General features: G+C 47.8%; 1 protein-coding gene across 1 annotated transcript; it reads left to right on the forward strand.

The window, feature by feature from the left end:
• The first annotated feature begins 1,711 nt into the window (after nucleotides 1-1,711).
• Noct (nocturnin) lies at nucleotides 1,712-24,203 on the forward strand. The gene is made up of 3 exons (XM_076574057.1): nucleotides 1,712-2,321; nucleotides 20,284-20,550; nucleotides 22,253-24,203. Exons 1-3 carry the CDS (start codon nucleotides 2,135-2,137, stop codon nucleotides 23,086-23,088), a joined length of 1,290 nt encoding a protein of 429 aa, XP_076430172.1. The 5' UTR covers nucleotides 1,712-2,134; the 3' UTR covers nucleotides 23,089-24,203.
• Nucleotides 24,204-27,352: the final 3,149 nt, after the last annotated feature.

A 27,352-nucleotide genomic window follows, 5' to 3' on the forward strand; every position in this document is an offset into this window, starting at 1 on the left:
AGGCTACCCAATTAAAACACAGCTCTGACTGTATCCTTGCACCCTTTCAACAGACCTGGCAGAAATACGGGTATTCTAGAGAGGTGTGTGTGTGTGTGTGAATCTGACTCTTAGATTATTGAAACAATAGATGCCCTCCCCGCAAAGAAATGGGAATTTCCTGCAGGAAACTCCTGATGGGAAAAGGGAAAGGCCTCAACTTGAGGAGGAATTTGTCTCCCAGATAGAGATTTCATACAGTTCTATCTAGTCAGGTCACCTTACGGAATTGAAGTCCAATCTGGGTGAATGGTGGGCAGGACCACACCTTGACCTGGACTGCTTAGATGTGCGTGCCCCTCTATTTAAACTTGAATCTCACTTCAGGACCCCAGAGAGCCTCATCTGACGAGCTTAACTGTGGTGGGTTACCAGCACACGGAGTGAGATGCGTCACTGTGATTGGCTTAATAAAAACCCAGCCGGGCGGTGGTGGCGCACGCCTTTAATCCCAGCACTCGGGAGGCAGAGGCAGGCGGATCTCTGTGAGTTCAAGGCCAGCCTGGTCTCCAAAGCGAGTTCCAGGAAAGGTACAAAGCTACACAGAGAAACCCTGTCCCAAAAAACCAAAAAAAAAAAAAAAAAAAAAAAAACCCAATGGCCAACAGCTAGGCACGAAAACGCTAGGTGGGACTTCCAGGAACAGAGAGGATTCTGGGAAAAAAGAAAGGTGGGGTTGCCAGCCAGACATGGAAACAGGAGGTACAAAATGGGAGAGAGATAAAAGCCACATGGTAGAACGTAGATTAATTTAAAAAAAAGTTCAATTTAAAAAAAAGTTCATTTAAGTTATAGGAACTAATGGCACAAACCTAAGCTAAGGCCAAGTTTTCAGAATTAATATCTCTGTGTTGTTATGAGACAGAAGAAGACTCGCTAGAGTTAATTGTCTCTTTATCCCTCTTCCCAATGTGGCCACATTAAGTAAATCTTTTTCTCCTTTTCACCATGTTTCGTTTGTTTTTATTTTTTGAGACAGAGCTTCACTGAGGGATCTAGCTAGCGGGCCTGGAACTCTCCATGTAGACCTTGCTGGAAATCCTCCTGCCTCTGCCTCCAGAGTGCTGGGATTAAAGGCGTGCGCCACCCCGCCACCCCACCACCACCACACACTGCTTTCCACTTTTTTTTCAGTGGTTTACTGGATGGGTGAGCCGCCCTGGCTTGGGACACGAGTTGTGACCCCTCTGAGTTCGGTTAACACTCATCTGGTCTAACCTGCCTTCGGAATGCGCCGGCCCAAGCAGTTTCTTCCTAATTCCCGAGCCTTCATTTCCCCTAACTAAGGAGCCGTTTCCCTAGGTGTGAATTCCAGCCCTCCAATCAGGGCTCATCTCCAATACCCAATTCTAGCAGACTTCCTGGCAGCCTCGTGGACTGACGCCCGCTGCCAGCGCCTGCATCTCGCGCCTTAGGATGCTCTCGCAGCCGCCACCGAAGTCAGGATGCGAGCGCTTTACCACGGTGACTCGGTGACTAATTTACATCCCTGCTTTGGGGAGCGTGCAGCAGACCGCCTTGGCCGGACGTTCTCACCAAAAAAACGCGCTCGCACACCCTCAGCCCCTGGAACCAACCCGGGATTCCCTCCCTGCCTGTGGACGCTCCCATTGCAGCCAGCGGGAGGGGCGCGCCGGCTCCGCCTCTCGAACGAATTCCCGTGACCTCAGCCGTCCCGCCGGCCGTCTCCACCTTGGGACCGGTCCGCTGTCTCTTTCTCTCTCTCTCTCTCTCCCTCGGTCCCGCGGCTCCATCCCCGGCACGAGCTGTCCCCACCCGGCTGCGCCAGGCTCGTGCGCCACGATCCCCCGCAGCCCGCCGCGTGGTAGCGCCCGCCCCGCCGCCGCTCGCCGGTTTGCCCGGCGGCTCTCGGCCCGCGCGCCTCAGTGAAGCCGTCGCCGCTGCTGCGTCCGCCGCGTCCGCCTGCCGGCTCCGCTCGCCGGCTCCGCGCACCGAGGGACGTGGAGGCAGGAGCGCCGCAGCGACCCCCGGCTCCCGCGCGCCCTCCGCACCCCACCCCACCGCTCGTTCCCGCTCCGCTCGGCCCGGCTCGTCAGCAGCAGCGGCGGCGGAGGAGGAGGCGGCGGCGCCCGGCATGTATCAGAGCCCGCGGCGGCTCTGCTCGGCCCTGCTGCTCAGGGACGCCCCCGGCCTGCGCCGCACGCTCGCGCCCGGCCCGCGCCGCACGCTCGCCCCGCCGCCGGCGCTCCGGCCCCGGCCCGCGTCCCCGCGACTGCAGGCGGCGGCGGCCTCGGGCGCCGCGAGGTCGCGTCCCCGAACAGGTGAGTGCGAGCGCGGAATGAATGGGCGGCCCGCGGCGGCGGGGGGTGGGGGGTGGCGGGAGGAAGCGGATCGCCGCTCGGGGTGCCGGCTTCGGTTTTCGCATCTGATCATCCTGAAGCCCCGGAGGCCACAGTGACCACCCCCCAATGGTCACACGTTTTGCTTCGTGGTACCCACCCCGGATGCAGGGCGCTTACGCTTAGGTTGCCCGGACTGCTTTGTGGGTATCTTTATGAGAGGGGAAGGAAAAAAAATCTAAAAATGACGCTTGATCGTGGGTTTGCAGGGCCTAGGGGCTCTGAATCTTCCTCAAGCCGCGTTAGTACATGTTGACTCTCTTTATGTTTGGGTTTTTGTTTTTTTTGTTTTTTTTTTTTTTTTGGCAGGGGCTTGGGGGTGCTTCCACTTTGACTCTTAAATTCCTGGGTGAAGACATTGTAAATCAGCCTTTCACCAAGAGTCACCCCTCTACATCACCCTTGTATTTTGAGTGTCCTCTTTCTGCCTAAGGACAGACTGTGACGGCCACAAACTACATACAAATTAAGCATGGTTTTGAAATTAATAGTTTCTCCGTCATATCAAAGCAGTTATTTCATGTAGACCGTCCTTCAGAACTAGCAATTATTTTGTAATACTTTTCTAGAAAGTGTCATCTGGTTGTTACCTCAAACTAGGTTATTGCTGCCCAACACATTTGTATAACCATCCTTATTTTACTAGGGTACATTTTGGTAGAGTTTTGGATTAAAGGACAGATTGCACACTAGAAAATACAGGTTCATTGAGGCTTTCTTGTTTTTTCAAGACAGGTTCTCCACATGTGGCTCTGGCTGTCCTTGAACTGAATTATTGTAGACCAGGCTGGGCTCCAACTTGCAGCGATGTGCCTGCCTCTGCCTCCCTCGCAATGGGATCAAAGGAGGGTGCCACCACCGCCCTGTTGATTGAAGTCAAAACTTTAAACCATAATCACATTATTGGCAGACATTTAGACTGCGATGCTTTTTTAAATTGAGGTGTTAAAATGGGTGTGGTGGCCTACACCTGTAATCCCAGCACTCAGCAGGAGGATCAGGATTTGGAGTGCCCTCCCACTCGAGTACAAAAGTAAAAATTAGAGTGTAAAACTGGTCACTAGAGAGTCTGTGTTGCTTTAGAAATGGTGAACTTTTTTTTTTTATTCTTTTTTTTTTTTTTGGATTTTCGAGACAGGGTTTCTCTGTGTAGCTTTGCGCCTTTCCTGGAGCTCACTTGGTAGCCCAGGCTGGCCTCGAACTCACAGAGATCCACCTGGCTCTGCCTCCCGAGTGCTGGGATTAAAGGCGTGCGCCACCACCGCCCGGCGAAATGGTGAACTTTTGAAAATCCAGAGCCATGCCCCCACCTCTGGGTCTTTAGAGATTTGGCACGTCATGAACTAACTGTTGGGATGAATAGCACCTATAACTAACTGGTTTTCGTTGTTTTCCTGAGGAACATCGCTGAGTTTGAGGGTAGGAAGGTCTGGTATCAGCTCAAATTTTAAATCCCCCTCCAGCTCCTTCAGAAACCATTATTTGCCCTTCAGCACATCTTGTGAATACAGGTAGCTTGTGTACAGATCAAGTACAGCTGGGATAATGGAGGCGGTAGTTAAAGAGCATTTGCAGTGTGCGGCTTCTGACAGATGTCTAATGCACACTTTTAATCAGGAGGTAAAGGCAGGGGAGGCCAGCCTGGTCTACAGAGTGAGTTTCAGGACAGCCAGGGATACACAGAGAAACCGTCTGTGTCTGTGTCTGTGTGTTGGGGGGGGGGGGTTGGAAATCCCTCAGTTTTACGTGTCTTTACCCTTAGGTAAAAGGGGACATGAGTTAGGGGTAGGGCAGTGGTGGAGTGTGGGCTTTAACATGCACCAGGCCCTAAGTTCAGTCTCTGGCAACAGAGAACGAACTTGTAGGGTTTTGTGGTACTTAACCTATTTTAGATAGTGCAGGGTGTAGGCAGCTTTCCTGCGTCTTACAGCTTTCCTCTCTAGGGGAGGATACAGTGGCTGATTCACTGCTCATTCAAGATCTTACACAATGTCACTCACCACAGGTGACATCACCACAGGTGACATTCTGTAATACGTAATACTGAAGAGTCTAAGCTTTAGGATATTCAGAAGAGCTCTCTTTCCATGAAGAGGTGAGATTTGAGGCCAAGGAGATGGCCCAGATGGTAAAGGTGCTTGCCACCCACCAAGCCCAAAGACCCAAGTTCAATTCCAGGGATCCACATGATGGAAGAAGAGGGCTAACTCCTTCAAGGTGTCCTCTGACATCCACGCATGCCTACACACATACCCACAGAGTCATTTTCAAACAGGTGAGACTGAAGTAGACGTGAGACTCAGGCAGGAGCATTTTTTGTTTTGTTTTTGTCTTTGAGACAGGGTCTCAATGTAGCCTTTACTGTCCTGGAACTCTGCATCCATGTGTTGGGACTAAAGGTGCTGCTTGGCCTGGAGCAGTTCTTGAATTCAAGGCCAGCCTGGGCTGCCAGTAATCAGCTCCAGTACTGTGTGTACTGTAAGTGATAATCCTTAAGGGAGCCGGTTTTCCGCAAAGGTTTGTTTAATTAAGTGAAACACCTTTTATTCTCACGGTTAAATTTGTAGAGTCAGAAGAGAAGGGACCGAGTTCCTGGCACAGTAATGACAAGTCCTTGGTACTGTGAGGACTCAGAAGGTGGCAGGCGCTTGAGCAGGACTTTGAAAATGTGGCTAGGATTGAAAGGGTTGGATATGAAACATTTTGTGAGGAAAAGCAGAAAAAAAGGAAAGGAAATTAAAGAAGGGTGAGAGGAGAAACACTTGGCAGAGTGTTTTCCAAAGTGTCTTAGAAATAGCATTTGACTTTTAAGAACTCAGATTATTGAATTAGTCAACTGAATGGTGGTAACCAGGTATTGAAGAGAAATAACAAGACCCCAAGTTCCTTTATTCCTTTCTCCTCACTTTTTAAATATTCTTTTTTAAATCTTTGTGTGTGGGGTTTTTTTAATGCCACGTGTGTGGGAGTACCTGAGGAGACCAGAAGAGGGCATCAGATCCTGGGGCTGAGTTAGGGATGGTTGTGGTGTTCACCCGCCTGGCCCTGGTGGAAGATCCTGGAAGAGCAGCTGTACTCGGGGCTACTGAGCGGTCTCTAGCCCCTCCCTCCACCTTCCCTTTTCTCTCTTAGGATTAAACCTGGACCCTTGCTTGTATTAAGCAGATTTTGTTTTTCTTTTTGAGAAGGGGGTCTCATGTCTGGCTGATCTTAAACTTTCTTAATGTGGCTACAGATAACCTCAGATTCCTGATTATTCTTACTTTACCTACAAAATGCAAGGCATGGGCCAAGCAAGCAGATTGTCCCTAAACGCCCCAGACTTGTTCCAAAGGCCTTGAAGGAGCTGAAAGCTACTCCACCTTGTGAGGAGCTGTAGTTAAGGCCCCCAACACATTGAGAATCGAACTTGCATCCCGCAGTTGGATGTACTCAGGGGCTGGGCACAGACCCTCCCAGTTATCACATACTGTATCGGGTGGACTTAAAGGGGAGCCTTGGGGGTGATCTTAGCAGCCGTTCCGCTTTCCTCTCTAAAGCCAAGACAGCATCCCGCAATGAGGCAGCGGTTGCCACAGTTACTGTGCCGCAGACTCGTCTGTGGGCTTGGAAATGCTGTTCTCCAGATCCCTCCTCCCCGTTCCGTGAAGAGTTGGCTGTACCAGTGTTCTCCACCACTGGAACACGGTGCTTTTTTTTCTTGGTTCATTTTAAAGGCAAATAGCAGCTCAGTTGAGAAGGCATCTTTATTTAGTAGGTCCCTTAGCTATGTGAGTAAGCTGTTTATGAGAAAGAAGAAATGGGAGAGCTTGTAATTATCAAGCTTCTACAGACAGAGTAAATGCTTTTCCTTATGGAGAACTGAGGTATCATTTTCCTGTAGTATTCAATGGTAAGTTTAAATACAGGCTGGGCCTCTTAATAACCACGGCTCCAGAATCAAAAATCAAAATCAGTGCATGGACATTTGCAAATCCTTTTTGGTTTTTCGAGACAGGGTTTCTCTGTGTAGCTTTGGAGCCTGTCCTGGAACTCACTCTGTAGCCTAGGCTGGCCTCAAACTCATAGAGATCCGCCTGGCTCTGCCTCCCGAGTGCTGGGATTAAAGGAGTGCACCACCACTGCCTGGCAGCTTGCTGTGTCTTAATGCCAGGTGCCATCTAGAAGAGATGAACACATCAGCTGATAGCACTATGTCCACAGTATACCTTCTGTTGCACATGCTAATCACAGCAGGAATCGAGAACAGTCGATGTGGCCGGATTTGTTAGGGAGAACTTGGAAGAGGAAGAAAAGCGTGTACACGCGGTAGTAGTGGTCCAGAGAGACCAGCTTCATGGAAATGCACTTCTTCGTGTCAGATACACAGTTACAGATTGATTTCTCAAAAGAGAAACCGACAGTTCTGTTCAGCGAGTGCCTCGGCCGCTTCTGCGGGGTTGGAAATAGTTTCTAAGCTTGACCCTGCCTTTCCAAAGGGGCTCCTTTTTTCCTCCCTAATTTCGTTTTATGTTTGTGGGTATCTTGCTCGAATATGTCTGTGCACCATATATGCGCCTGGGGCCTGAGGAGGTCAGAAGAAGATACTGGACTCTCTGGAATTGGAGTTACTGGGTGGCTGTAAGCCACTCTAGGCCCTGGGGAGAGCAGCGAGTCCTCTTAACTGCTCGGCTTTATCTTCAGTCCCAGCTGCTCCTCAGAAGTTTGAGGTGTCGTGGAGAAGGCAGGCTGCAGGAGAAGAAGGCAGGCCGTTGTCCTGGTGCCTTGGAAAGAGGAGGAAGAAGGGGGACGGACAGCCACCTGTTAGGGGTTACCTCTGCCTCGGAACTTCAGGGCTTCCGTAGCCTCTTAAATAGTGGTTATCACGCTTCAGGAAACACTTAGAACTTGAGGCCGGCCTGGGGGGCATAAGATCCTGTCTCCCAAAGTGTATAACACACTAAAGTCAGAGAATGGAGCCCATTGGTACAGCTCTTCGTTCAGAACCAGCCAGAAGTGCTACAGTGACGTGTCTGGGAGCAGTGTTTCTCAGTCTCCCTGTGTCTCCCTTCTTACCTGACCTTCCTACAACTCTGTTTAAACCCAGTGCTGGGCATTGAATCCTGTGCCCCTTGCATGCTAGGTGGGCCCTGCCCCTCAGCGACATTCCCAGTTTGCATGGCTCTAAGTGGGAAGTGGCAGTTAGGCCTCCGTGTATAGAACGAGGGAGCTAGTCGAGCACTCCCTACACCAAAGGTAGGGAGGCTGTCTTCTGTCTTCTCCATCATAAGCCTTCACTTCCCTGCTCAGAAATACCCTTGAAAAGTGAGCTGGATGGTACAAGCTTGTGGTGCCAGCCCTCAAGAGGCTGAGGCCAGAGGATGTCAAGTTTGAAGCCTGCCTGGTGTGCATAATGAGGCCCTGTCTCCAAAACAACAGCAGCAACAAAAAGGGGGGGGGGGGAGATCTAAATAAACATGCCGGGGATGTTTGTTCACAGGCTGCTCCTGATGTGGTCTGCTTCACTTTGAGGACAGGCATGCTTGCAAGACCTAAGATGTATCAGCCGCTTTTCTTTAGAGCTTTATCTGGTTCTGTCCTGCAAGCAAAGAGCTCCCATCTGTGAGGAGGGCAGGCTGAACCTAGTGCAGCTGGTTACAATTTCTTTTTAAATGTATTGTTTGTTTCCTTATGTGTATGCGTCTGTACACGTGTGTGCGTTCCTGAGGAGGTCATAAGAGGGTGTTATGTCGCATGGAGCTGGAGTCACAGGAGGTTTGAGCAGCCCAATGTGGTGCCAAGAATGTGGCTTATTGATGGCATAACTTCTGGCTTTCTGATACTGATCCATTCTTTTAATTTTGTAGATTTACTTATATGTGAATGGTTTGCCTGAATATATGTATGTGTAACACGTGTGCCTGCTACCCTGGGAAGTCAAAAGAGGGTGTCATCTGCTGGAGCTAGAGTTACAGATGCCTGTGAGTCATTGCCTGTGAGCCGGGGACCAAACCCAGGGCCTCTGCAAGAGCAGGAAGCACTCTTCACACAGAGACAGCTCTGCAGCCCTAAGTGTTTTGGAATGGAGGTGCTTTCTTTATTCTTGGAAGATCTTAGGAAGGAAAGAAAGTAAATATAAATAATAGGTGTGTTCATAGGCCCAGTGACTTATTTGTGGTGTACCAGATAATGAGTTTCCATTAAAAAAAAAAAAACTTACAATTTTACTTTAGCTGTGCTTTATTGTTTGTGACAGGTCTCATTGAATAGCCCAGTGGAACTCACTTGTGTGCCTAGGCTGGCTTCCCACTCACTATGTGCTAAAGATTGGGTGTGAACCTCTTGTCACCGAGTTTAACCTCCCAAGTGATTACAGCCATCTGCTGCCACTCCCAGAAGGCTCTGGAAATTCTTGTGTGAAAATGGTTTTCCCTTTTTCTTTAAGGGACAGAAAACTTGGCTGGTTTTATCCTGTCTATAAACTCTGGGGATGGGGGAGTGAAGCAGGGGAAGAGACAGACAGACAGACAAGAGCTTGCTATGTATAGTTCTGTCTGGCCTGTAACTTAGTAGCTAGAGCAGCCCAGCCTTGAACTCCCAGAGCTCTGCCTGCTCCACCAGGTTAAAGGTATGATTTTAATAAGAGTTCAAACATGAGCTGGCAAACTTTGTGTGCAGAGCCACCTGGTAAATGTGTCAGGCTTCTCTGCCCACGTCTAAACCTTGCAGCTGCAATAGGTGAGAGTTCACAGATGGTCTGTAATATATACACCTAACCTGTGGACAGTGAAAGTTGAATTCCATGCCCTTTTCACGTGTCCTGGTATATTACTGTTAATTCTTTCTCAACTACTTACCACTATAGAAGAACGTAAAGGTGGTTCATAGATTATTAGCAGCCGCACCATATCAGAACATCTGGGGAGCAGCAGATTCGGAGCAGTTTGTGGACCCCGCTGTAGAGAGCTCTGCTATCAGCAGAGCGTCCCTTCGAGTCATTCTTCAGAGCATCTCGGGTATTAATTAATGTTAGGGGTGGGATGCTACCAGAGAATGTGTGCAACTGTATTTAAAAGGATTTCTTTAGAGATCTTTTCTAATAAGTCTGTCATGACTGAAAATATGGCTCAACCTTTTCTGGAACATGCTTTGGCTTTCTCATCTCCTCTCTGACTTGCTGCCTGCTGTTCTTGGATTGTGACACCGTGTCTAGGTCGTGTATTTTTAGACACGTTGGATTGAGAGTTATGACCTTCACTGGATGTCTCTGGAAACGGCACTCAGGTCATGACACTGCTTTGTACACTTTGTGCTGTACCAGCGTGTGTGCCTTAATGGCAGTGACGTCTGCAGGTGGAGGGGGTGAAACCTGACCTCTGCTGACTCCTGGCACAGAACCTGGGCTCTGTGTGTGCCCGGCCCTCCCCGAAGGAGCCAGCACTGTTGGAAATGCTGAGGCTCACAGTCCAAGGTGCAGGTAACTCGCTCAAGGGCCCAGACTGCAACCTGACGTCAGTGTCCACGTCTGGGGCGGTGGTTTACAGGAGTGCCACGAAGAGTAGTGGGAACACAGAAGGAAGCTGCACTTCTAACAGCCTGCTCTCTACGCCCCAGAGTGTGTTTGCGTCCTTCAACATTAGAGAGTTGCTAACACACCTCTGTTCACAGTCTTACAGAGCTGTAGTTGACCTATGGAAGCACACACAGTGCTAGAGATCAAACTCTGGGTCTTGCTCATCCTATGCCCGCACTTCGCCACTTTCCCCCCACACCACTCTTTTTATAATTAAAACTTAATTTTTTATTTTGCCATGCTGGGTAAATGCTCTGCCACCCTATTAACATTTCCTAAAGCACCATACTGTGTACTGCCCCTGCCCTCGTGATAGCTGTCCCATGATGGTGTATACACTTCCTGTCTTAGCCCTTGGATTGTGAAAGGAAAAATGGTTCAGATATCCAAGGACAGCTAAAGTTTAAAAAATCTGGTAGGAGCCGGTCAGTGGTGGCACACACCTCTAATCAAGCCAATAATGTGTGGGCATAGACCTAGACATGGGTGCTTGAATATTGGAGTCTTTAAAAATATATTAAATATGCAGTATAGTCAACACCCCTGGAGGATATTTTGTGTGAACTTTCACCTACTTGTCCTGAATGGTGGCCACATTTATTCTGGAACCTACTCTAATAAGCCTAATGAGAAAATTCCCTACCGAATTAGCTGTCTTAGCTTTTTGAGGTAGTTCTGCGCATGGCCAGCAGATGGCAGCATTGGGCTGCTGGTCTTTGTCGTTTATAATTAGTGTTGTATTGTGTACTTCACTGTTCCAGGTTTCCTTGGGCCCAAGCTTGATCAGCTCCCAAATCCCCCTAGGTGTGTGCCTAAGACAATCCTGGGTTTTGCTCATTCTTTACCTTTTTTAGTCTTTTTTTTTTTTTTAGTTGGGTCACCCTGGAGATACTAAGCTCAAACTGAGAAACATTATCCACTGACTGGTCAGTTGGGCATGAAGAGTCGTTTCTGGATAACTAGAGTCTGGTGAGGAGGTGTCTTCTGTTGATTTGCTCTTAGGACTGCTTGGGAACTAGGTAGGACCAGTCAGTTTGGGTCTCAACTATTGAGATGGCCTCCAAAGAGCTAGTTAGAAATGAAAAGCATCTTATTTAAGTCACCATCATTTTAAACACAGCAGTGGCTGTTACAGCTTCGTCAGATACTTGCCTAGCAGATACAAAGTCCTGGCACAATCTATCTCTGAAGAGAAAGGACTAGATAAAGCTCGATATAGTCTTCTCTTGTAGCCAGGGTGGTTAACCCTGGCTGACCTGGGACAGTATGGCCAGGTTGACATTGGACTTGAAGCGATCTTCTTACCCCTGGCTCAGGTGCTTAGGGCCAAAGTCTGTACTAACATGCCCAGTGACGCAAACTTTATTAAATTCCCTTAGCAGGACAGAATGGTGCATGCCTTTAATCCCAGAACTTGGAGGGGGTGGAGGCAGGAGTATTAGGAATTTGAGGCCAGCCTCTGTTCAAAAACAAGTTTGAAACCAGCGTGGGCTACTAGAGACCCCAGGACTCCGTTTCAAACAACGAAGTTCACCTTTTATTCTCTGAGTATCTTTGAGACAGCCCAAGTTGTCTTTGAACTCATACCCAGGAATACAAAATGGGGTTAAACTTAAATGTCCACTGCTGGGAGTGCCACATCTTCTGAGGACTAATTAGATGGAGCACCAAGGCAACCTTGAATTCCATCCACCCTGCACCCCCCACCCCAATAAAATGTAAAGACAATTTTAGGCAATGTTTTTGCAAAAATGGTTTCGATCTGTATCATTTTTTTATCTTCCTAATCATCCTGAACTTATAAAGATGTCACGTGGAAAATGCAGTTAGATGGTAGTGTAAACTAAATTATCTGTTGACAGACAGCCGTTAGAAAAAGTCTATAAAATTGGTTGCCCTTGCCAGGTGGTGGTGACACACCTTTAATCCCAGCACTCGAGAGGCAGAGGCAGGAGGATCTCTGTGAGTTCGAGGCCAGCCTGGTCTACAGAGCGAGTTCTAGAACAGGCTCCAAAGCTACACAGAGAAACCCTGACTCAAAAACAAAACAAAACAAAAATTGGTTGCCCTTAGCTAGTTGAGAAATCCCGTCTTCAGTAGGAGAAAGGGCAGGATTTCTTCAGGTTCTTATGTGTCGGTAGTTCTCGGCCTTTCCTGTACAGTGGAGAGTTCTAGATGCTCCCTGAGCGAGTCCACACTCTGGGTTGTAGCAGAAGTACAAGGGCTAACAGCAGGGGATGCTTTTGAAGCTCCCAGTGCTAGTGAGCCAGGCCGGGGAGTCATTCATTGCCTCTGATCCTGGGTGCTTTGCTCGGGTGTGTTAGTGGGGGGTCTGGGGTGTGCTGCTTTAAGGTGTAAGGTGCTTAGATGCTTATGCATTGCAAGGAATGGTGCTGTTGGGTCGGTCACTCGTGTGCCGTTGGGCTCCTTCAAGTTAGGCTGGTTCTCCGTTGTGTTGGTTCATGACTAAAAACCTAGCATTTTCCTTTCATGGTAAGCCAACCTTAGAGCTGAGCTCAAACTGTAAGATTTCCCTGTTGTTCACTTTTGACTGTCATAATTCCAGCAGTAGATGGCACATGGCTGCTAAAAGTGTTTATTTTTAATCCAAAGGAGAAATTGGCAGAGTATGCTTCTCAGTTAAAATAAAAGCAATACCATCTACCTGCAGGCGGCCCTTCACATTCCTTGGGGTGGAGCTCAGTGGTAGAGCAGAGGTCTAGCGGTTCCACCCCAACCTATAAACAGAACAGTCTGCATTACATAACCCCCGTGACATACTTACCCTGTATTCAGATGCTGAATCTGAGATACTGCTTTAATCCTGGAGTGTAGGTGAGTTTTCATTTCCCCTGAATACATGCTTGAAAGTAAAATTATCGTGCTAACCTAACTTTTTAAAATAACAACAGACTATTTTCAAAGTAGCATTTTACATTTGCATCAAACAATATAAATATACTGTCCATAGGTATTGGCCCCAACTAGTCTCTCTTATGGCTCATGCTTCTGAGTGCTGTGCGTAAGAACTCGGTCTAACTTACAAGGTTTTCTCTGCACTCTTCTTAGAAGTACGGCTTTTAGCTGAGCAGATGGCTCACACCTCTAACAGCGGCGGCATTGGGAGACTAGTTCTAGGCCGTGTGGGCTACAGTGGATACAGTGTAAGCCTCTCCGTTGAGTTGTTTGTGTTGTTGTATTGGGGCATTGAACCCGGGGCGTTGGACATGCATGCTAGGTAAGTAGTCTACCACTGAGCTATATTCCCAGCTTTGATTGAGTGATTGGTTTTATTGAGATAGGATCTCACTAGATTGCCTAGGCTGGCCTTGAACTTACTTTATAGGCTACGCAGATATAGAACTCACTCTCCTCCTTCCTCAGCTTCTAGACGACTGGGATTATAGTGCCGGCAGGCCTGACTCCGGCCTTTGTTTTACTTGTTTATCTTTAATTTTTCATTAATGTGTGTGTCTGTATGAGTGTATACCACTTGTGTGCGGTGCCCAAGGAGGCCAGAAGATGGTGTCAGATCACTCGGACCGAGTTAGAGGCAGTAGTGAGCTGCCTGGTGTGGGCACTAGTACTGAACCTCTCTTCCAGCCCCAGTTACTTACTGTATTTTTTTTTAAGATGATTTATTTTATTCTGTGTGTATGGGTGCTTTGCCTGTATGTTGTATGTGCACCACATGCGTGCCTGGTGCCCATGAAGGTCAACAAAGGGTGTCAGATCCCCTAGAACTGGAATCACCATATGGATGCTTGTGAATTGAACCCAGGTCCTTTCCAAGAGCAACAGCTAATCTTAACTGAAGAGCCATCTCTCCAACACTACATACTCCACACCCCAGGTTGGTTGGATTTGGGGACTAACATTAGACACCAAGATATGGGTGCCAGAGTGCTATATGCTGATGTGTCTTAGCACTCAGGAGTGCACATTTACTTACACACACACACAAACACACACACACACACACATCACAGCATCCCTTTCCCTCTCTTCCTTTACCTAGAGTGCCCTCTAACCAGGGACACCTGCTTTCACCCACCTACCCATTTCTGGATTAGTAGGTTCTGCCCTAGGAGAAAGGACTTCACCAAGTGTAGCAGGTAACTAGTTCTTCTTAATTAATCCCTGTATTTTGCTGTTGAAACACATTGTTTTCCAAAGATATGAAGATCACAGCTTCTTTTTTTCTGGACTGCTTGTAGTCAGGTTCCTCTATTGAGGTGCTTTTGAAGTCTCCAACCTCCAGTTAATACTTAAATTTGCACGTATCACATTCATTCTTTATGGCTATTCCTGTGGACTTTGACATGCATAACTGTTCCCTCCCTCCCTCTTTCACAGTGATTCTTTGTGCAGTCCTTCTTGGGTCCTTTTCTGTTGCTGTGATAAAACACCATGACCAAAGCAACTTATAAAGGAGTGTTTAACTGGGTTTACAGTTTCAAAGGACTGGAATTCGAGGTCGGGGAGCAGAGGCATGGAGGCAGAACAGCTGAGAATTCAAAACCTCAAGCAAGAGACAGACATGGCACACTGGGATTTTTTTTTTTCCCCAAGACAAGGTTTCTCTGTGAAGCTTTGCGCCTTTCCTGGATCTCACTCTGTAGACCGGGCTGGCCTCGAACTCACAGAGATCCGCCTGCCTCTGCCTCCTGAGTGCTGGCATTAAAGGCGTGCGCCGCCTCTTCAGATTGTATAAATCCCTTGCCTTTTTTTTTTAACTTCAACTCCCGCCCCCCATGACACACCTCTTCCAGCAAGGCCGTACTTCCCAATTCCACCAACTGGGCACCTAGTGTTCAAACATGGGGGGCTTTGCATGCCACTCTCCTTCAAAGCACAGCCATGTGCCCACCGCTCTCCCACCGCACGGAACTGTTCTCGGAGTCCCCTGTGCTGCCCCCAGCAGCCACCACTGCTGCGAACTCTCGTCTCCTCTCCTCTCCTTTCCGGTGGTCCCTCAGGGGAATCCACAGTCTAACTTGCGGGAGCTGGCTTCTTTCACTTCGAGAGCGCATGGACGAGTCATTCCTCTCAGGAGTCAGCTCATGATCCTTTCCACCTAATGTTTTACTTTACTCAACGTGTTTAACTGTTCACATACTGTATTTTGTATGAAAGCAGTATTTTCAAATGAATTTAGTTTTAATTCATTTAATAATTTAGTAAATACCTAGAGGGGTCGACTCCTGGATTTAATATATATGCCCCACCAAGCTGCTTTTCAGAATAGCCAGCTCCACATAGAAATCATACAGTTCACAGTGAAGCCTTCAGGACTGTTAGGTGTGGGGACTAATTTATTAATTAGCTCTGCCGCCCTGTGAAGAATGCCCACCACTTTCCTCACCTGAACTTGAGTGCCTCGCACGAATGAAAGCTCAGTTTATGATATGATCTTCGTTGAGCATCACAATAACTGTTTCTCATGTTTGTTGAAGTTTTGGGGTCTTGGAGAGAGAAGAATGGAGCTCTATCAGCTTCCTCGGCTGTCCTACCGGAAGCCAGAAAGAATACATTTCTTCGGTATATACTCTGGCACCCCACCCTCAGACATTCTACCTCAAAAACAAAATGCTCTTACTACTTGTACATTTCTCTCCTTTTTAGGGAAAATTTTCTCAAAATAACTTCTCCTGTCTTATTCTCTCCCGCCTCCCGTCACACTGCCACCAGAAACAAGACCTGTCTGTTGTCCCCAGCGTTGCCTGTGTTGCTGAGTCCGGCTCTGCCCTCGTCATTTTGTCTCAGCTGTCAGCGCACCGCCGAGTGCCATCCTGACCATGACAGACAAACAAGCCGCTCCCCTGCCACCCACAATCCCCAGCTCACCTTTCCCCCGCTTTGCTCCATCACTTCTCGCCAAATACAAACCATGTGGTCTTCCCACGGCAGAATCCGCTGCTGCCTGAGAACAAGGCTTGGGTCTGTTTGATCACTGGTGTCTGCAGGCAGCTCGTGTGGTCCACAGTGGGCATTGAGACGCTGGGTGAGAGGTGTCCGTGTGCAGACGTGGGTGTGCTTGACCGAGTCAGGCAGAGGATGATGGTGGCTACTGTGGTGGGCTCACTAGGTGGTGTATATATATTCACAAGGGAGTTTGTATCCAAGACCTTCTTTGAAGTTTTTTGTTGTTGTTGCGGTTTTGGTTTGGTTTGGGGGGGAGGGTGGGTTTTGGTTTTTCAAGACAAGGTTTCTCTGTGTAACTGTCCTGGAATTCACTCTGTAGCCCAGGCTGGCCTCGAACTCACAGAAATCTGCCTGCCTCTGTCTCCCTAGTGCTGGCATTAAAGGCACGCACCACCATCTTCCAGCTGTTTATTTTTGAGGTAGGGTCTCACTGTGTAGCTCTGGCTGGTCTGGAACTCACTGTGTAAATCAGGCTAGCCTGGAACTCACAGAACTCTGCCGCTGCCCTCCGAGCCTGGGATTAAAGGCATGTTCAACCATGCTAGTCTCTTTAAAGACCTCTTCTGGTTATTCTTGGCTTTCTGAGGTAGGGTCTCAGGTAACACAGGCTGGCCTCAAACTCATCCTGTAACTAAGACTGCCCTTGACCTCCTGAGTTTCCTGCCTCCACCTCTTACTTGCTCTCATTCCTGGGAGCTGCCTTCATACCTGGCTTTTTTCTGGCTCTTATCAACCATCCCAATTGTTTTAGTCTGTGCTCTACCTGGCTCCTCCTCAGTAGTTAGCATTTACCTCGTCTCTTTCAGGAAAGACTTGCTAACTTTTTGAAGGAAGAGATCATTACCTACTTTGTAATGTGCCTATCCCAAACCTCAAGGGAGAGGGGAATGGGGATGTAAAAAAGTTAACCTACCATAAAAGACTGTCCTCCAGGACTTGGGGTTAGGTTAGAGGAACAAGATTGAGGTTCGCCAGCGATGGTCCCACTGAGGGAGGGCATGCGCTGAGGTGGTGAGTGAGGCCCTGCACTGGGCCGTTGAAGTTAAATGAGCGGCACTGGCCGCCAGCACTGGCCGCCTGCCCGCCTCGTCCTCTGCTCACTAGGCAGTAGACCAGATTGATTCATCACCGTCCAGGCACACATGTGCACATATGGATGCTTGTTCCAGGACAGCGGTCCTGAACTGCTCCAACACCTCAGTTTCCTGTCCTGACGTAAGATCGAAGTGGATCCAGCAGAGGCACTAACGCTCCTTCCGGATCCTGTGGAGGTTTAACCGAAGGCCTTTGCTCACGTGTGAAGTAACCCACAAAGAAAAGGCAGCGGGTCTGTTGGTGGGACGATTTTCTTCCTCCTCCCCCTCTCTTGTGGGACATTTTTTAAAAGGCCTGTTCTGGTGCATTGTTTCAAGTCTGAGTAATGTTAACACTGTTAAAGACAGTGATGGAAGTCTTTCTGGGCTCAGCATGGTACCACATGCCCATAATTAATTCCATTTGAGAGGCTGAAGCAGGAGGATTGCCCCAAACTTAAAGCCAGCCTGGACCATAAAGTAGGCTACAATATGAGATACCAGCTCATAAGTTAAATTAAATCACCCAGATTTTCTCGGTCACACGTCAGATAAACACTGTACATGAAGAGCCCACAAGCAGATACGAAGTTTCCACCTGTTCTAATCTGAACACATTTTCCCAAGGCTGCAGTATGGCCGTCTTCTTTTTTACTAAATCTCAGCTTTCATTTTTTTAAATTATTGATTAATTGGATGGGTTTGCCTGCACGTATGTGTGTACAGTGCTCACAGAGGCCACAAGAGGGTGTCTGATCTCCTGGGACCAGAGTACTGTTAGCGTGTGACAAGCTGGCATTTATACAAAATGTAGCCACAACTAACTGCTGACTGAAGGACAGTTATGAGTTGTTTTTTAACTTTTATTTTTTAAAGAAAGGGTTTCTTGGTGCAGCCCTGGCTGTCTTGGAACTCTCTGTAGACCAGGCTGGCCCCAAACTCACAGAGATCTGCCTGCCTCTGCCTTGCAGTGCTGGGATTAAAGGCGTGTGCCAGCACTGCTGGGCAGATACTTATTTCTGTATTTTGTGTGTGTGTGTGTGTGCATGCACGGAAGCCAGAATATAACTTTAGGAGTCACTTCTCTTCTTCCATCATGTGGTTCTGAGGATAAACTCTGACAGCGGGTACTTCTACCCACTGAGCCACCCAGCCTCTGCTTCTGAAACTGAATGCTTTCTTTACTCTGCCCTCCTGTTTGCTGTGCCTAATCCTGATGTGGTTGTCGCTGGGTGGTGTAGCCATTGTAGAGAGAATTCTAAACCTCTTTCAGACTTGAATTTCTAGGTGGGGAGGAGCAGCCTGAGCTGAGAAAAATTAACAAAGAGAAGGTGCTTGAGCGGGCGTGGTGGTGCAGTCTTGAATGGCAGCACTCGGGAGGCAGAGGCAGGAGGATCTCCGTGAGTTCGAGGCCAGCCTGGTCTACAGAGTGAGTTCCAGGATAGCCAGGAGTACAGAGAGAACCCCTGTCAGGTGTGGGAAGGGTTCTCCCCCTTCCTAATGCTGCGGCCCTTTAATACAGTTCCCCATGTTAATGGCGACCCCAACCATAACATTATTTTCACTGCTACTTTATAACTGTAATTTCACTACTGCTGTGATGGTAATGTAAACACAAATGGATATGCAACCCCTGTGGGAGTCGGGATCCACAGTTGAGAAAGCCCGGCTTAGCAGTAAGCGCAGGTTGTCACAGAGGACCCCAGTTCAGGTCCCAGCCCCTGTGCTGGGCAGCTCACAGATCGAGCACTGTCACCTAGGTTCCCGGGAGCGGTGCCCTCTTGTGACCTCAGGTACCTGCACACACTGGGACACGCTCAACTAAAATGAAAATTGAGAGGACAGGACGTCAGATCTAGGAAAGAAATGGAGAATCTTTGGCCGCTTTCGCTTCTCTAATGGTAACTGGTTAAAGATCCGTTCTTACGGGTCACAGTCTGTTAAAAGTGAAGTTGAGGGGCTGGGGAGGAAAATGGCCGAGATAGTAAACTGCCTCCCCCGTAAGCATGAGGGTCCAAGCTCAGATCCTTGGCACTCAGAGAAGTCAAGCGTGCTTGCCCTTGTCCATAATCCTAACCCTGGCCAGCCTGTCCCAAAAGCTAAAGTAGAAAATGGTCAAGGCAGAGACATCTGATGCCCCCCAGCCTCCACGTGCACACTCCCCCCCCCCCTTTATGTGCTGGAATACCCGGATGAGAGCAACTTAGGAAGGGGTTTGTTTGGGCTACAGTTCCTACAGAGGGACAGAGGCCACCATGACAGAGAGAGCAAGGAAAGAAAACATGTATGTCAGGACCCGGAAGCTCCTGATCGTTTCTGCCACACACAGGAAGCAGAATGAATGGGAAGTGGGTCCAGGCTGTAAAACTTCAAAGCCCACCTTCCCAAACAGCGCCGCCAGCCGGGAGCCAAGTGTTCAATACACGAGCCTCTGAGGGACAGTTCTCATTCAGACCAATAGACACACACACACCACACCACATACCACACACACCACATACCACACACACCACACCACACCACACATTCCACACCACATACCACACCACACATTACACACCACACACACCACATACCACACCACACATTACACACCACACACACCACATACCACACCACATATTACACACCACACCGCATACCACACACACCACATACCACACCACACACACCAAACTGAAAGCCTGTGCACTGGAAAGCACTTCTTTCCAGGCACTTTCCAGTTTGTCTTTGGGGTTCTAGGAAATGCAGCCAGTCAGGAAAAGAAAGCTCTTAGATGGACCAACTGAGCGTAACCAAGTATCTCCTCCTCCACTCCCCAGAGCGTGCCCTGTATTTTTAGAAGAGTATATTCAGTGCTGATCACAGGATTCTCCAAGATGGACACTTAACATCTGAAACCAAGGGACCTGTACAAACACTACAGCTAGATCCACAGCGTTCTACAGTTCACCCCTCAAAAACTGTTCTTAAAGAAAAAGATTTGGGGTCAGGTGTGGTGGCGCACGCCTTTAATCCCAGCACTTGAGAGGCAGGGCAGGTGGATCCCTGGTCTACAAAGCAACTTCCAAGACAGCTAAGGCTGTTACTCAGAAAAACCTCGTCTCAAAAAAAAAAACTTGGAAGAAGAATGTGTATTTTGTCAAGCACTGCTTGTTTAAGACTGGGTGGGTGTATACAGACACTAAGAGGTTAGTGGGGTTAGATGAACAAGTTTGCTTTTGTTAAGAGATTGGTTAATGTGGTACTTGACCTGTCCTGACAGGAAGCCGAGGCTAGACTCCTTTCTTCCCAGTGGGTGCTCACAGCTGCCCGTTCTGCTCCTTCCCCGCAGGGAGTTCCATGGGCAACGGCACGGGTAGACTCTACAGTGCCCTCACCAAGACCCTCAGCAGTGCAGCCGCCCAGCACCCCGAGTATCTGGTGTCCGCTGACCCCGATCACCTGGAGCCCATCGATCCTAAGGAACTTCTGGAGGAGTGCAGGGCAGTTCTGCACACTCGGCCACCCCGCTACCAGAGGGACTTCGTGGACCTGAGGACAGACTGTCCTAGTAGCCACCCTCCCATCAGAGTTATGCAGTGGAACATCCTTGCCCAAGGTATGCCTGGGGAGGCCTGCTGTGTGGAGGAGGGGCAGAATCGGGGAGGGTGGGATAGCCTTAGGCCTCCTGTGGCCAACGACTGCAGTCCTGAGCACTGTGACCACGTTTACAGGGAACAAACTGAATGGGTAGTGTGGACGTGTGGAGCAGGAGTTGAGACTGGTCTCGGCTGGTCTTGGTGGCCCACAAGGACTTGCGGTCTCAGCACTCAAAAGGCTGAGGCCTGGGACTGCCCGAGTTGGTGCCAGCTTGAGCTGTGGAGTGAAGCCTTGTCTCAAGACAGTAAAACCAAACCCAGAGGTGCTGCTTGGCCAACTCTTAGCGTCTAAATAAAGTTACTTAAAGACAGCTGTGGCAGAAGAAGACCCCTTTACTATACTTGCTGGATTAAAAACTAGATTTATCCATCATTCTTATGTGGTAATACCTTTTATGTAGTAGTTAAAGTTGTAAGGAAAGGCATCTTTGGGGATGAAGAGATAGCTCAGTGGTTAAGAGCAGGTACTGCTCTTCCAGAGGACCCGAGTTTGATTCCCAGCACCCACACCACGTGGTTCCAGGGGACCCAGCACCTCCAGCCTCTGCAGGCACCGGCACTTACATGCACACTCCCCTTACCCCATAAACATAATTAAATATGATAAAAATGTTAGGGGCAGGCAGTGGTGGTGCCACGCGGGAGGCAGAGCCAGGCGGATCTCTGTGAGTTGGAGGCCAGCCTGGGCTACAGAGTGAGTTCCAGGAAAGGGGCAAAGCTACACAGAGAAACCCTGTCTCAAAAAAAAAAAAAAAAAAGCCAGGCGGTGGTGGCGCACGCCTTTAATCCCAGCACTTGGGAGGCAGAGCCAGGTGGATCTCTGTGAGTTCGAGGCCAGCCTGGGCTACCAAGTAAGTTCCAGAAAAGGTGCAAAGCTACGCAGAGAGACCCTGTCTCGAAAAACAAAACCCAAAAAAAACAAAACAAAAAAAAAAAAAAAAAAAAAAAACTATTTTTAACAAGAAAGGGCATTTTCATGTGTTTATGTATCTCTGACTTACCAATCTTAAAAAGTATTTTTATTCGTTCTCGAACAATTGCCTACATAGTTACCATGTATGTTGTTTATTTCCACCCACTTCCACCCTACCAACCCTGGCGCCTGTACAAGCATATGGCCATCTTTGAGTCTGTTTCCGGTGTTCATTCATAAGGAGAAAAAGCTATTCATTTGTCCCATTCATTCTGAATAGTATCTATTTATCAGTTTACATGGCTATCTTATAGTGAGTGTTAAAACTATCGTTTATTTAAATTGACACACTTTTATATCCCCCAGGCCTACAAAGTTTCTCTAAGCCTAAAGGCAAACATCTTAATTCTAGAATGCAGTTCTTTGAAATAGTTTTAGTATGTATCTTGCTTCAGCAGATAGTATGAGGTTATTTTGTCTGGGTGGGTTAACACAGCTGAGAACTGCCCCAGCATCTGAGGCAGATGTGGACCTCCAGGCCCGCACCCCTGAGCTTTGTGTATTCACGTATGAGACAGGGCTCACTGTGCAGCGTTAGCTGGGCTGGTGCTCGGTTATGTAGCCCTCAATGACTCGAACTCTCGGAGATCTGCCTTCCCAGTACCGCATCACCGCACCAGGCTTCCCATTTTCTTTGAGGTCGTGGTTCTTTCTGTGGTGGCTGACAGATGCTTGGCTTTTCTTTTCAGCTCTTGGAGAAGGCAAAGACAACTTTGTACAGTGCCCTGTGGAAGCACTCAAGTGGGAAGAAAGGAAATGCCTTATCCTGGAGGAAATCTTGGCTTACCAACCAGACATCTTGTGCCTCCAAGAAGTGGACCACTATTTTGACACCTTCCAGCCTCTCCTCAGCAGACTGGGCTACCAAGGCACCTTTTTCCCCAAGCCCTGGTCACCATGTCTCGATGTGGAACACAACAATGGACCAGACGGCTGTGCTTTATTTTTCCTCCAAAACCGTTTCAAGCTCATCAACAGCACCAATATCAGGCTGACAGCCATGACCCTGAAGACCAACCAGGTGGCCATTGCACAGACGCTGGAGTGTAAGGAGTCCGGCAGGCAGTTCTGCATTGCGGTCACCCACTTAAAAGCACGCACTGGCTGGGAGCGCTTCCGGTCAGCTCAGGGCTGCGACCTTCTCCAGAACCTGCAGAACATCACCCAGGGAGCCAAGATCCCCCTGATTGTCTGTGGGGACTTCAACGCAGAGCCCACGGAGGAGGTCTACCAACACTTCGCCTCCTCCAGCCTCAATCTGAACAGCGCCTACAAGCTGCTGAGTCCCGATGGACAGTCGGAGCCTCCGTACACGACCTGGAAGATCCGGACCTCGGGGGAGTGTCGCCACACCCTGGACTACATCTGGTACTCCAGACATGCTCTGAATGTCACATCTGCTCTGGATCTACTCACTGAAGAACAGATTGGACCCAACCGGCTCCCATCCTTTCACTATCCTTCAGACCACCTGTCACTAGTGTGTGACTTCAGCTTCAGTGAGGGGCCTGATGAACTTTTGTGAGCACTGTATCATCTTAATCATAAGAGTCTAAACCAGGGATGTTTGGGAAACTGAAATATGACAAGAAGTTGCCTGAAAAAGGACACTAGTTTCTGCCACTGGACTCTCCATCGTTTCCAGCATGCCCTTGGAAAAGAATTTGTTCACAAACCTTTCCAATTCAGACCTGCAGCAAAAGGGTGTTTGCACTCCAGTTTGGGCTTGTAATGTTAATTTTCCATATCGTTCTCCACCATTTAAGGGCATTAAATCAGACTGTTTGTGTAAGCTGAGGGTGTTACAAAACTCAGTTTCTAAGCACCTCAGAACTAAAGTAAGATGTAGGAAGTTTTCTAGACAGCATTTCAAGTTATTTATTTGTGGGATTTTTAAATGTCAGCAAGAAATGCATGGCAATATTTATTTTTTTATATCTTCATGTAAAACTAAGTGGATTATATAGCATTGTAGATATTTTAGAACCTTGCAGGAATAGACATGATTTCCTTAAAATTTCCAATTGTTTTTATTTGGTGATCTACAGACTGCACACTAAGGAACTGTATTTAGCCCCGAGGGAGCTGGGACTTTGTAAGTGCATTCTTCACAGATAATCCCTGCTGTTTGCTTTGCCTTCAGCTTATCATTGTGTTTCTTGAAGGAATTCCAGTCCGTTTTCAGTGAATGAATGTTCACTATTTAGTCATTGTTAAGTATTTGTACTTTTTGTTGTGATGACATTGGTATACATGTGATGATTACTTCATCACTTCTGGAATGTGCTTTTTACAAGTAGCTTTAGGAGTAGTCCGGGACAGTGGCTAAGAATAGTAAGAATTCCTTTTGAGATGAGGACTCCAGAAATCCTATTGAGTGGTCAGGTGTGATCAAAATCTGTGTAATGGAGGATATCTTGGGCTATATATCAAGACCCTTTCTCAAAAAAATCCCAAAGACAGCCAGATGACTGGGTTCAAAATTTCTCAAAGAATGTAAGAATAGAAACGATAACCTGGAGTTCTCTTCCAATTGTTGAAGCCTCTTCCAAACAAAATAACCTACTGGTGGTAAATGGTAAATGTTTTAATATATGAGTTCTAAATATTATTTAAGATTAATAAATGGACTTCTAAAAATCTTGGTTTGTTTGTTTTGTGTGTGTGGTTTGTTTTTGTTTTCGTTTTGTTTTTAATTCAAAAGGTATCTGGGAGTCAGTTTGTATCTTTTAATATTATGTGGCTCACTATTCATTTCCACACTGAATTTTCCTGTTGACACTTAACAGACGTAATTCAAGCCTCTGGGTATATTGGTGCAAAGAGGGAGTCCTCCAAAATGGCTTCCCCCGGGATTCCACCTCCAGATCCACAGTGAGTGATAGAGTAGCCAGGTTAGTCTCTCCATCGTACTAGAGTGCTTCAGATGTTGGGAGGCTTGATGGAGACGCCAAGGGCCCACAGTACTTCACTACAAGGCCTGACCTCACTGTCTCTGAAGTTCTTATAGAATAGGCATTGGTTATGGGGGACACAGCCAAGTCACAACCATAGGGGACCTGGAGTACCTGAATAGTTCAAGGCAGTTGAGGAGCTGGGGGTAGCTCAGTGGTGGAGCACTGGTCTAGCATACAGAAGGCTCCAGGTTGATCGCCCGCACCAGGACAGAAACAACCACCAGCAGGACATGGTAGTGCCCTGGGCAAGTAGAGGCAGGAGGATCAGGAGTTCAGTCATTTTCAGCTACAAAGCAAGTTCAAGGCCAGCCTAGGAAACTTGAAACTGTTTTAAAAGCCAAGGTAAGTAGTTGTTGAACAGAGGTCCGGCCACTGGTGTTTTCCTTGTCCTGTGTGCTTTGTCCTCCTTCCCTTACCTCCACCTTTTCCTGAGACACTTGCTCTGTAGCCCGAGGCAGCCTCGTTTACAGCAGTGTTTCTGCCTCGCTGTCCAGTGGAGTTCTTTCTAGCTCCCCTTCCCAGCATGCCTCAGTACTGGCCAGGCCTCAGCCTGTCAGAGGAGACCTTTCACCACCTGAATAAGGCTTCCAAGAGCCCACTTCAGGAATTTCTGTTTTGGTGTTTTTTTGGTTTTTTTTTTAAAGATTTATTTATTTATTATGTATACAGCATGTATGACTGCAGGCCAGAAGAGGGTATCAGATCTCATTACAGATGGTTGTGAGCCACCATGTGGTTACTGGGAATTGAACTCAGGACCTCTGGAAGAGCAGTCAGTGCTCTTAACCTCTGAGCCATGTCTCCAGCCCCTGTTTTGGTGTTTCTTAATTCCAGCCCAATAAGTAAGGAAACTAAAAACTAGGTGGAGGAGGCGGCGATGCTATGAATAGAATGGCTTAATGAGAAAATGTGTGCCTGGGGTAGTTCCAGCAAAGAACCGGGCATGGGTAGGTGGCGTTTCAAGAAGATGTCATTGACTCTAATGACAGTGGTGTAATGAAATGCACATTTTACCAACTTTAGCCCACGTTAGCCTAGGCTGACCTCAACTCTAGCTTCCTGAAATCTCAGCATTCCATAAGCAAGAAGATGATTAGTTTTCTGACAACCTGGACGCCATAGCTAGGCCTTATCAGAGGCAAGGCATACAGAAGACACCATCAATAGGACCTGGAGTACGTCTAGATGTGAATGACAAGGTATCTGAGACAGCTACAGACCCCTGGGACAAGCTATGGCCTATTCATACTAAAGGGGACAGAAAAATACAGCACCCAGGAAGAACTACGATGTGGCAATTCGAGTGATCTAAGATTTAGGGTGAAAATCTAGTCTAGACCGAGATTTGGTAGAAAAAAAACATGACAACTGAAGAACAGCTGTTACAATGAAATCACTTAATAAGCATTTGGTAGTGTCTGCTTGTACATCAGACTTAAACTTTCATTCCTCCAACTCTTAAAAGCCCTACAGAGAAAACCTTTGTTGGAAGTCAAAACCAGATCAAGAGAGGAGCCGTTTAGGCATGTCTTGGGAAACCAAATTGACTTTGGGAAGCAAACCAAGGCACAGGATGAGATGGGGAAGAGGGCGCTGAAGTAAGGGGCTGAACAGAAGGCGCACAGGGTAAGAGCATTTGCTGCTCTTACAGGGGACCCAGGTTTGATCCCCAGAACCTACATGGCAGCTCACAACTGTAACTCCAGTTCCAGGGACTCCAGCTCCCTCTTCTGGTCTCCACAGCCACTGCATACATGTGGCACACGTACATAGCAGTTGAGAAGGCTTGATAAATAGGTAAAGGTGCTTAGGACTAAACCTCATGACTTGAGATCTATCCCGAGGACCCATGTGGTGGAAGGAGTAACTGACTTCTGAAAAGTGTCCTCAGATCTTTCAAATAAATTGTTTGATTGGAAGCTGGGCTATTGGTGAACTTCAGTGAACACTGCAGGATCTCCACTGAAAAATAAATGGTCTGATGGTGAAACTGAATGATCAACTGTTAACTATTAGACCAAGGGTGTGTGAAGGGGAAGTGATGCTTATGAACAGGAGGCATCTCCTTCTTGAAACAGACAAGGATGTTTGCTGAAGTGAGATCCTGTAGCAAAGGGTCCAGCCCAGGGGTCTCTGGAGAGGTCTCTTGGTTATCTGGAGAAGGGTGGTGACTGACGTCTGGAACTGCTCCTGGGAAGTGATCTAAGGAATAAACACAGGCTGTTCACCACAGTGCGAAGGCTGGAGTTTGGAGGATACAGTGGCATCAAGCTATGGTTTTGTGGCTTTTCAAAACCACACTTTCCAAGAGTGCCGGAGACCAGAGTGTGACCTCATTATATTGACTCATAGTCCAAAGACAGAGCTCAGAAGCTCTAGTTACATTTGCAAGTTTAGGTTTTAGATGTTTGTCTGAAACTTTTTCTGTTGCTTTTAGAATAGAGTTCAAATCACAGAAGTATCTGTTAAAATTTAGCTATTAAGATCCTTAGCACAGGTAACCAAAATCTGTATATGCTTTGTGTGGCTCAGGACTTGGGTCCAGTCACGTAAAGCCTTTTGAAAAATGAGTTTTATAGAAGATTTGACCAAAAGTTAACTGCAATGGTATTGATTTTGAAAGATGAATATTTAGGAAATATTTTAAGAAGTAGAGTTTGAGGTTAACTCTCAATGGGATAAGAAATTGACCTAGACTCCTTATTTTTAAAAGTACCATTAGGTAAGTTTGTGGATTCGAAAAGGGGGGATGTGGCCAGGCGAGATGGCCTAGCAGTTAAAAGTGCTGGCTGCTCTTCCAGAGGACCAGGTTCAAAACCCAAAGGGTGGCTC

Source organism: Peromyscus maniculatus, chromosome 6 (genome assembly GCF_049852395.1).
Source record: "Peromyscus maniculatus bairdii isolate BWxNUB_F1_BW_parent chromosome 6, HU_Pman_BW_mat_3.1, whole genome shotgun sequence".
NCBI lineage: Eukaryota > Metazoa > Chordata > Mammalia > Rodentia > Cricetidae > Peromyscus > Peromyscus maniculatus.